Source organism: Takifugu flavidus, chromosome 9 (genome assembly GCF_003711565.1).
Source record: "Takifugu flavidus isolate HTHZ2018 chromosome 9, ASM371156v2, whole genome shotgun sequence".
Taxonomy (NCBI): Eukaryota; Metazoa; Chordata; class Actinopteri; order Tetraodontiformes; family Tetraodontidae; genus Takifugu; species Takifugu flavidus.
In genome coordinates this window covers 8978461-8988932 of record NC_079528.1, presented here as the reverse complement: position 1 = coordinate 8988932, position 10472 = coordinate 8978461, and the positions used below count along the sequence as shown (strand labels likewise).

Below are 10472 nucleotides of genomic sequence, written 5' to 3'. Positions count from 1 at the left end.
CCAGGGCGTAGCAGGTTCACTATAGTCTTCGTTACTAAAGGCGGAGGAAACAAACAGACTTGAAAAATCCTCCGCTGGAGACTGCGCGCACGGATGAATCCATTCATACATGTTTCTGGACCAGCTGCTGTTGAGAAGTCAGACCCGCTGAGGTAGGTGGTCCAGAGCGGTCACCTCGGGTGTTAAAGTGTGTGTTATTCCTGTGAAATAAGGGAAATAAATAAACCCTCAGATGGATGGATGGAAAATTAAAAAGAGGGCGGGACCGCGGCGTTCACGTGCGCACGGCATGGTCTGGCTCTGTTAGTAGTTAAATAGCAATTAGCATACAGCGCCTTCTCTGTTTTATCCAAATTATTTATTTATAATAAGTATCCTTAGTTTAGTATCCACACATCGTTTTAGTGTATATTTTTATAAACAAAATATTATTAAAAAAAAAGTCAGCGAGAGAGAGAAGCCCGGCCCGACCCGACCCGAACGTAATGATTGACATTTTACGCATTTTAAGCCCGAGCCCGACCCGAATTTCGGGTTGGGTCGGGCTCGGACTCGGGCTCGGTCTTAAGATCTTACCTCTAGCTGTGTCACGCTGGTGCGCCCCCTGCTGGAGCCAGGCTGGGGGGGACAGAGGAGCCGAGCCTCCCGTTGATTGGAGGAGAAAATAAAAGTGTTGGACATGAAGCACTGCAGGGTCACTTTATTAGAGGAGTTCACCAGAGGACACAGGTGACACAAGCCAAAGCCTAAAGAACCAGACCGGAGGTTCCGGGACCTCAGACCGGAGGTTCCGGGACCTCACACAGGAGGTTCCGGGACCTCAGACAGGAGGTTCCGGGACCTCACACAGGAGGTTCTGGGACCTCAGACAGGAGGTTCCGGGACCTCAGACTGGATCCACTTTTTGAAACTAACACAACTTTCTTTTCTTTAAATATCCTATAATTCTGTTCCCGTCTGCTGTGATTTTAATCTATAATATTTGAACTGGAAATGCAGCTTTGAATCCTGACTCATGTTTCAACATCAAGCAAACAGCTAAGGAAGCAGAGAAGAAGAAAAGCAACAAGAAGAGGAGATGAACTGGTGTCGATGTTTCCTGGATCATCATCAGGACTGGATCATCATCAGGGCTGGATCATCATCAGGACTGGATCATAATCAGGGCTGGATCATCATCAGGGCTGGATCATAATCAGGACTGGATCATCATCAGGGCTGGATCATCATCAGGGCTGGATCATCATCAGGACTGGATCATCATCAGGGCTGGATCATCATCAGGACTGGATCATAATCAGGACTGGATCATCATCAGGACTGGATCATCATCAGGACTGGATCATAATCAGGGCTGGATCATCATCAGGACTGGATCATCATCAGGACTGGATCATCATCAGGACTGGATCATCATCAGGGCTGGATCATCATCAGGGCTGGATCATCATCAGGACTGGATCATCATCAGGGCTGGATCATCATCAGGGCTGGATCATCATCAGGGCTGGATCATCATCAGGACTGGATCATCATCAGGACTGGATCATCATCAGAGCTGGTGCTGGTGCTGCGTCTCTAGCTCACAGCACAAGTCTTGGACTGTGACTGAGCAGCACTGGCTGCAAGAGGGAAGGAAGGAAGGAAGGAAGGAAGGAAGGAAGTAAAGGAAGGAAGTAAAGGAAGGAAGTAAAGGAAGGAAGTAAAGGAAGGACGGAAGGAAGTAAGGAAGTAAGTAAGTAAGTAAGTAAGGAAGGAAGGAAGGAAGGAAGGAAGGACGGAAGGAAGGAAGGAAGGAAATAAAGGAAGGAAGGAAGGAAGGAAGGAAATAAAGGAAGGAAGGAAGGAAGGAAGGAAGGAAGGAAGGAAGGAAGGAAATAAAGGAAGGAAGGAAGGAAATAAAGGAAGGAAGGAAGGAAGGAAGGAAGGAAGGAAGTAAAGGAAGGAAGTAAAGGAAGGAAGTAAAGGAAGGAAGGAAGGAAGTAAAGGAAGGAAGGAAGGAAGGACGGAAGGAAGGAAGGAAGTAAAGGAAGGAGAAGGAAGGAAGGAAGGAAGGAGGAAGGACGGACGGAAGGAAGGAAGGAAGTAAAGGAAGGAGGAAGGAAGGACGGAAGGAAGGAAGGAAGTAAAGGAAGGAAGGAAGGAAGGACGGAAGGAAGGAAGTAAAGGAAGGAAGGAAGGAGGAAGGAAGGAAGGACGGACGGAAGGAAGGAAGGAAGGAAGGAAGGAAGGACGGACGGAAGGAAGGAAGGAAGGAAGGAAGGAAGGAAGGAGGAAGGACGGAAGGAAGGAAGGACGGAGGAAGGAAGGAAGGAAGGAAGGAAGGAAGGACGGACGGAAGGAAGGAGGAAGGAAGGAGGAAGGACGGACGGAAGGAAGGAAGGAAGGAAGGAAGGAAGGAAGGAAGAAGGAAGGAAGGAAGGAAGGAAGGAAGGAAGGAAGGAGGAAGGAAGGAAGGAAGGACGGAAGGAGGAAGGAAGGAAGGAAGGAAGAAGGAAGGAAGGAAAGGAAGGAAGTAAAGGAAGGAAGGAAGGAAGGAAGGAAGGAAGGAAGGAAGGAAGGAAGGAAGGAAGGAAGGCAGGCAGGCAGGAAGCAGGCAGACACAGGAGAGGTTAGGGCCTCATGCTGTGGAGGCTCCAGCCTGAGCAGCTCCAGGGGAGGAACCCACCCTGTCGGGCCGCTGCAGCCTTCTGGGCCTCCTCCTCCCTGGCCTTCTTCTCCTCCTCCAGAGCAGCCATTTTAGCCTCGTGCACCTCCTTCAGAGCGTTCCACTCTTTCCTGTTGTTCAGGAGGCGGTCCAGCATGGGCGTGATCTCCACATGGAAGCGACTGAACTCCTGAGGAGCAGAACCAGAACCAGAACCATCAGGACCAATCCAACATTTAAATAAGAAGGTAAAGATGGAGGTGTGGCAGGTGTGTGTGAGTGTGTGAGTGTGTGTGGTGTGTGTGAGTGTGTGAGTGTGAGTGTGTGAGTGTGTGTGTGTGTGTGGTGTGTGTGAGTGTGGTGTGTGTGTGTGACTGTGTGTGTGTGTGTGAGTGTGTGTGTGTGTGTGTGTCTGACCTTGTACACAAACGCGCAGACAAAGTCGATGAAGCCACACTGCAGCTTGGGGAGGTCATCTGCTTTGTTCCTGTCCATCATGGGCTGTAGGTGACAGGACAAAAATATTTACACACAAGGGCAGACAGGAAGTGGACACGAAGGACTTCCTGGACACGCGACAGACTCTGAATCAGAGCTGCAGGACAAGCGAGCATCTCCGATGGTCGTTGTGTTCATGTGCTGCAGCCAGAGTTCCTCATCAGCCTCAGCAGGAACCTCTGGTGGGAACCAACGGCCTGGTCCAGCTGAGAAGGTTCTCCCCGCTGACACAGATGATAAATTCAGAGGCCGTTGGTTCCAGCTGGGGGGGCTGCAGCACCCCATCAGGCTCCTCCTGATGGCCTGTACAGCACCTCCTCAAATGGTGTGTGTGTGTGTGTGTGTGTGTGGTGTGTGAGTGTGTGAGTGTGGTTCTTCAGTATTCCTGCTCCAACAGCACCAAACGCTGATGTATAGAGAAATAACTTCATATTTGGCCAATGACGCTCGTTAGCTGGTTCATTTAGAGGAGATCGTATCCCCTTGATTGACCCACAGCAGGTGAGGAGCTCGTCATTTACACCAGTGAGCAGCTCTGAAAGCTTCAGCGCGTTCTTACGATGGGCTGTTGCTCCAGGACCGTCCGCTCCAGGTCGCCCTGCTCCCAGAACTCTGCCGCCACAGACAGCGCCACCTGCAGGCGAGACAAAGATCAGCTCACAGGACCTGTGTGAGGACCATGAACGTCCACAGCAGCTGAAGGTGATGAAGATGAAGGTTCCAGAGGAGACTGGACTGAAACAAATGAGGATGAACTAAGAAGTTTCTCCAGTTTCCTGCTGCTCAGAATCGTTTTGAGGGACCAATTTTCTGTTTCAGAGCAGAGAATCTTTTCTGAAAACCTGAAAACCTGAAAACCTTCGCTGGGTCACATAACGGAGGGTTTAGAAGCAGTTTCAGCCTTGATGATGATGTGCCGCAGGCCCCGCCCCTCAGGCCCCGCAGGCCCCGCCCCCGCAGGCCCCGCCCCCAGACTCTGCCCCGCATGCCCCGCCCCCTCCGGTCCCGCCCCCTCATATATCTCTGCATGCAGCCTTGACGCGACGTGCACATAACAGGGTTCGCTGGAGTAAAAGGCCGAGCCTGTCAGAGGCTGATGAGGGGATGAGGAACACAGACTTCTGATGCACGAGGCCGTCGAGGCGGCGCCGAGCGCTGCGGAGAGACCTGGCAACGCCCTCATCACCGGCGCCCCGCCCCGCCCCGCAGCGCCGCCCCGCCCCGCCCCGCCCCGCAGCGCCGCCCCAGCGCCTCACTTCCTGCTGCAGGACCGTCCCCACCAGGGACTGTTAGGAGCATCGGGGAGCAGCGGCTGTTGACGGTACCTTGCTCTGGATCTCCCAGGGTTTGGCGATGGCGGACAGGTCGCACGCCGTCATCATCATGGCCCTGCAGACAACACGGCCGACGTCACACGGCTGGAGGAGCCGCTGCAGCCGGAATGTTCTGGGGAACCTACATGACGATCTCTTTGCGTGTGGTCTCCAGCATCATGTACTTGGTCCAGTCGTTCCAGCTCTCGTACGTCTTCGACTGGTCCACGATCTTCTGGAACATCGTCCTCTTTCTGCTCAGACAGGAAGTGAGACCTGAGACCTGCAACGATCTGACACTGAACCACATGAAATGATGACGCAGGGGTCAGAGGTCAAGGTCACCCAGAGGCCCTGTGTCCTCGTGTCCTCGTGACCTCGTGTCCTCGTGACCTCGTGACCCTGTGTCCTCGTGACCTCGTGTCCTCGTGTCCTCGTGACCTCGTGTCCTCGTGACCTCGTGACCCTGTGTCCTCGTGACCTCGTGCTGCCAATACTGACTTAAAGTAGAGCGCCAGGTCGGTGGCGATGATGGCGATGTCCATGAGGTGCAGGACGGTGTCGTGCTGACGTCTGTTGAGATTCTGGTAGATATTCAGTGACGGGAGGAGGAGGAGGAGAGGACGGGATGGAGGGAGGGGAGGACGGAGAGGAGAGGAGAGGAGGCGGAGTGGGAGGAGAGGAGAGCCGAGAGGGAGAGGAGAGGAGACAGAGGAGCAGGAGAGGAGAGGAGAGGAGAGAGAGAGGACGAGGCAGGGGAGGGCGAGAGGAGAGGAGAGGAGAGGGAGGAGGGGAGGGCCCAGCAGAGGAGAAGGAGAGGGAGAGGAGAGGAGAGACAGAGGAGGGGGACCCGGAGATGAGGGGGGGGGAGAGGAGCGAGAGGGAGCAGGCAGGTGAGAGGAGGGGAGGGGAGGGGAGGGGAAGGCGGAGGAGAGGGAGAGCGAGAGGACGAGGAGAGGAGAGGAGAGGAGGGGCGAGGGGGAGGGGAGGGCGAGGGCAGCAAGGGCGAGGGGAGGGGAGGAGAGGAGAGGCGAGGGGAGGGGAGGGCGAGGGGAGGCGGGACGGGGAGGGAGAGGGGAGGAGGGGAGGAGGCGAGAGGGGAGGGGACGGGGTGGGAGGGGAGGGGAGGGAGGAAGTGAGGATCGAGGAGAGGAGAGGAGAGGGAGGAAGAAAGAGAGGAAGAGGAGAGGAGAGGATAACCTGGGAGGAAGGAGGAGAGGAGGAGGAAAGGAGAGGAGAGGAGGGGGGAGGAGGGGAGGAGAGGAGGAGGAGAGGAGAGGAGGGGAGGGGAGGGAGAGGAGGAGGAGAGGAGGGGAGGAGGGGAGAGGAGAGGAGAGGATGAGGAGGGGAGGGAGAGGAGGAGAGGAAGGAGGGGAGGGGGAGGGCGAGGGGACGAGGAGAGGAGAGGAGAGGAGGGGAGGGGAGAGAGGAGGGGAGGGGAGGGGAGGAGGAGGAGGACGAGAGGAGAGGAGAGAGAGAGGAGGGGAGGGGAGGGAGAGGAGAAGAGAGGAGAGGAGAGGAGAGGAGAGGAGAGGAGGGGGGAGGAGAGGAGAGGAGAGGAGGGGGGAAGGAGAGGAGAGGAGAGGAGAGGAGAGGAGAGGAGAGGAGAGAGAGGAGGGGAGGGGGGAGGAGGAGAGAGGAGAGGAGAGGAGAGGAAGAGGAGAGGAGGAGGAGAGAGGAAGAGGAGAGGAGAGGAGAGGAGAGGGAGGAGAGGAGAGGAGAGGAGAGGAGGAGGAGGGAGAGGAGGGAAGGGGAGGGGAGGGGAGGAGAGGAGAGGGAGGAGGGGAGAGGAGAGGAGAGGAGAGGAGGAGAGGATAGGAGGAGAGGAGAGGAGGAGAGGAGAGGGGAGGAGAGGAGAGGGATCAACGAGGCTGCCTGATTGGTAATACTTAATGTAGCACACACACACACACTGAAAACATACTTCATCTCTCAGCAGAGTCTTGCCAAACTCCAGATGGTGCTCTCCAGGATGGAGGAACCATGCAGCTTTGCTAGAGGATTACCAGACCTGGAAACACACACACACACACACACACCACACACACAACACACACACAACACAACACACACACACACACACAACACACACACATGTTGGTTAGGGGGGGGTGGGGGGGCCAGGCACCAGCAGGTGGAGGTGTTTCTGGTCCTCTATGAGTCACCTGTATGACCAGTGATCTGACATCTGGTTTCACACTACAAACCGGGTCAGAACAGAAATTAAACAAAATCCAACTGATTTTAAGGTTTTTCTCCCTGTTCAGGTTGGGGAGGTTTTAGGTTGTGTTTTAGGACCTGGTCACTGACGTCAGAAAAACGTCTGTTGTCATTCAGCAAACCTGGAAGATCTGCTCATGTCACACTGACGAATCACCAGTGTCATTAAAGCCGACACACATGGAGACACAGACGTGACACAACTCCACATTCACAGCAACACCCACAACTGATGAGCTCCTCTCAAGTGAGTGTGTAGAAAAGACTGTCTGGAGGAGTGAAGGTCCACACCTCCAGACAGTCTTTAATCCTGTCTGTAGGGGTGAAGGTCCACACCTCCAGACAGTCTTTAATCCTGTCTGTAGGAGTGAAGGTCCACACCTCCAGACAGACTTTAATACTGTCTGGAGGTGTGAAGGTCCACACCTCCAGACAGTCTTTAATACTGTCTGTAGGGGTGAAGGTCCACACCTCCAGACAGTCTTTAATACTGTCTGTAGGGGTGAAGGTCCACACCTCCAGACAGACTTTAATACTGTCTGTAGGGGTGAAGGTCCACACCTCCAGACAGTCTTTTATACTGTCTGTAGGGGTGAAGGTCCACACCTCCAGACAGACTTTAATACTGTCTGTAGGGGTGAAGGTCCACACCTCCAGACAGTCTTTTATACTGTCTGTAGGGGTGAAGGTCCACACCTCCAGACAGACTTTAATACTGTCTGTAGGGGTGAAGGTCCACACCTCCAGACAGTCTTTAATACTGTCTGTAGGGGTGAAGGTCCACACCTCCAGACAGTCTTTAATACTGTCTGTAGGGGTGAAGGTCCACACCTCCAGACAGTCTTTAATACTGTCTAGGGGTGAAGGTCCACACCTCCAGACAGACTTTAATACTGTCTGTAGGGGTGAAGGTCCACACCTCCAGACAGTCTTTAATACTGTCTGTAGGGGTGAAGGTCCACACCTCCAGACAGTCTTTAATACTGTCTGTAGGAGTGAAGGTCCACACCTCCAGACAGTCTTTAATACTGTCTGTAGGAGTGAGTGAAGGTCCACACCTCCAGACAGTCTTTAATACTGTCTGTAGGAGTGAAGGTCCACACCTCCAGACAGTCTTTAATACTGTCTGTAGGAGTGAAGGTCCACACCTCCAGACAGTCTTTAATACTGTCTGTAGGGGTGAAGGTCCACCATCTTTATCTAATTCAAGAGTGAAATACTCGATCTGCTGCTTGTTTCTAATTCAGATTTCACACGTTTAAGAAGCCGTAGAATTGAAACTAAAGGGGAGCGACAGAGTTACGGGGTCGAGGAACCTGCAGCAGTTAGGACGGTCCGTATGGATTCAGTCTTCTTACTTCATCTGGTAAAGGTTGTTGGTTCCTCTGTGGTCAATATCGTGGCAGAAGCCAGCGGTCACCATGGCCATGCACTCCAGGTCGGTGTAGTACCGCTTCAGGTCACCTGTCTGAAGATGGAAGCACAGAGCTGAGCAGAGGCGATGCGCAGGTGACCGATGGAGAGGAGCACGGACGGAGGAAGCCTGACCATCAGCAGGGTGAACATGGTCTGCCCCACATTGAAGCCGTGTCTCCAGTTGTGGTAGGTGATCCTTCTGTAGCCTTTACTGAGGGAGTACATGAACCTCACCAGCACCTATGGTCGGGGAACACGTGGTGGACTCAGCTTAGTGCCTCAGCTAACCCTAACCCAAAGCAGGTCCGGTTCTGACCCACCTCTCTGGGGATGTGAAACTTGTCCACCACCTTCAGTTCGTAGTACATCTTGATGCCACATTTCACCAGGTCGAGTTCACTGTGCTCAAAGTCACAGAAGTGAAACTCGAAGATCTCCGACTTTTTGGAGCTCGGTAGAACCTCCGACTGCAGATGGAGACAGAAGAAATCCTCATTGTTCTGAAAACTCGACCCGTCCTCACTCATCCCGAAGCTGATTTGGTGTTCCAGGTTACCAGGATCTCCTGCAGCTCCTCCTCCTCACACTCATCAGGTTCCTTCCCCCATCTCTCTCTGGTGTTCTGTAGGGCATGGAGACACACACACACACAACACACACACACACACACACAACACACACACACACACACACACACACACACACACACACACACACACGAACGTTTGAACGTTTGGCAGCTTGTGTGAGTTTAGAGAAGCTGCTGCTGGTTTGCTTCTAATCATCATCAGCATCATCATCATCATCCGGTAAAAGATCAGAGTTGAGTGAAAAGAACCTTCCAACATGTGGAACACTGACCAGAACGTTCTGGATTTCGTCCTTCCTGCACTTGACGTGGTACATCACCATGTCCTGAAAGATGTCCTTCCGGTTCTCCAGCTTGTTCATCTTGTCGTAGGTGTCGGGGTTGAGCATCGACCAGCCCAGGAACTGAGTCAGAGACTGAACAGGAAGTGTGTGTGAGGGAAACACAAACATCCTGTTAAGAAAGCCGAGCAAACAACATCTCCCAAACATCATTTAGAATCAAAGTATGTTTGACTTTCAGTTTCACAGGTATAAGTGATGCATCACTGCTGAGACCTAATGACCTAAACCACACACACACACACACTCACACACTCACACACACACACGCGCACACACACACACACTCACACACACACTCACACACACTCACACTCACACAGCCTGTACCTCCATCAATGTTTCATCCATTTCATCAAAGGGTTTTCCATCCTTCCTGTTGTAGAACGTGGCCACGCCCACTATCTCTTCTTTCTTATTGACGATGGGCAATGACAGGACGTTCTTAACGACCCACCCAGATTCATCGAGAGGTTCTTTCTGCGCGCGCACACACACACACACAACACACACACACACACACACACACCACACACACACACACACACACACAGTCTTTAATCTCAGGTTTCTCTACATTTGTGAAGCAGACATTCTACAGAAATGGGATATGACCTTCTACATCCCTGGAAAATGTGAGTGAATCAATAATTCAGCTGCACATTGTCCTTAAAGTCAGAACATCCTGGCAGCACTTGTTCGTGTCTGAAACTGTCAGTTTGATGAATGGCGGCTCTGCTTTAGCTTTAGCTTCAGTACAAAGGTTTAGAACAAAGCAGCTGGCTCTCCTCTCACTTCCTGTCAGCACTCACAAAAGTCTGGAAACATGTCGAGCAGCTTGATAACACTGGAAACTACGGTGTGGAACATTAAAGCAACATCAAAGCGGCAGAATGAATGTAAAGGTTAGACACTAAGTAAAGGAAGCCTCCCGATCATTATGGAGCTACACCACAGAGGTGGACCCAGGGATTCCTGAGGCTCCTGTCACGACCCCAGAGCAGCAACTTTCCTACCTGGAAGCTGAAAAATTCATCTTCTGCTGCGTTCATGATGTTGCAGATCTGTGGAAACAGAGGAACGAAGACAAGAAGGGAGACAGGAAAATGGTTGGAAGAGTTTATCTGTGAGAAGGATGAACAAAAACACAGTGGAAAACTGCTCAAAGGTCATGAGAAGACAAAAGAGGAGGACGGCTGAAGGAGGAGAAGGTGGACGGATGGAGGAGCGACGGCAGAATCGCTGGTCTGGGGAAAACCTGATGATTAATTACAAAGCTGCGTGAGCACCTTCCATTTCCACCAGACCACTGTGGAATAAGGGTGCTGACCCCAGATCAGCAGGAACAAGATGTTCTCCAAATGTGAGGGTGAAGAATGAGGAGAAGAACTTTTCTTAGCTCCAAGCTTGAGTCCCCGGCTTTGAGAAGAAATACTGCCGTCTAGAGA

General features: G+C 52.6%; 1 protein-coding gene across 1 annotated transcript in view; it reads right to left on the bottom strand.

The window, feature by feature from the left end:
• Positions 1-685: 685 nt before the first annotated feature.
• Positions 686-10472, bottom strand: part of pde6a (phosphodiesterase 6A, cGMP-specific, rod, alpha) — a 16564-nt gene continuing 6777 nt past the window's right edge. Inside the window, 16 exon segments of the mRNA XM_057043476.1 lie at positions 686-1622; positions 2669-2837; positions 3065-3148; positions 3705-3779; positions 4471-4534; positions 4605-4712; positions 4960-5060; positions 6383-6423; positions 6426-6469; positions 8037-8146; positions 8227-8334; positions 8415-8561; positions 8651-8716; positions 8956-9099; positions 9355-9504; positions 10041-10088. Of these exon segments, the coding sequence (XP_056899456.1) occupies positions 1579-1622; positions 2669-2837; positions 3065-3148; positions 3705-3779; positions 4471-4534; positions 4605-4712; positions 4960-5060; positions 6383-6423; positions 6426-6469; positions 8037-8146; positions 8227-8334; positions 8415-8561; positions 8651-8716; positions 8956-9099; positions 9355-9504; positions 10041-10088 (1503 nt within the window). The 3' untranslated portion in view covers positions 686-1578.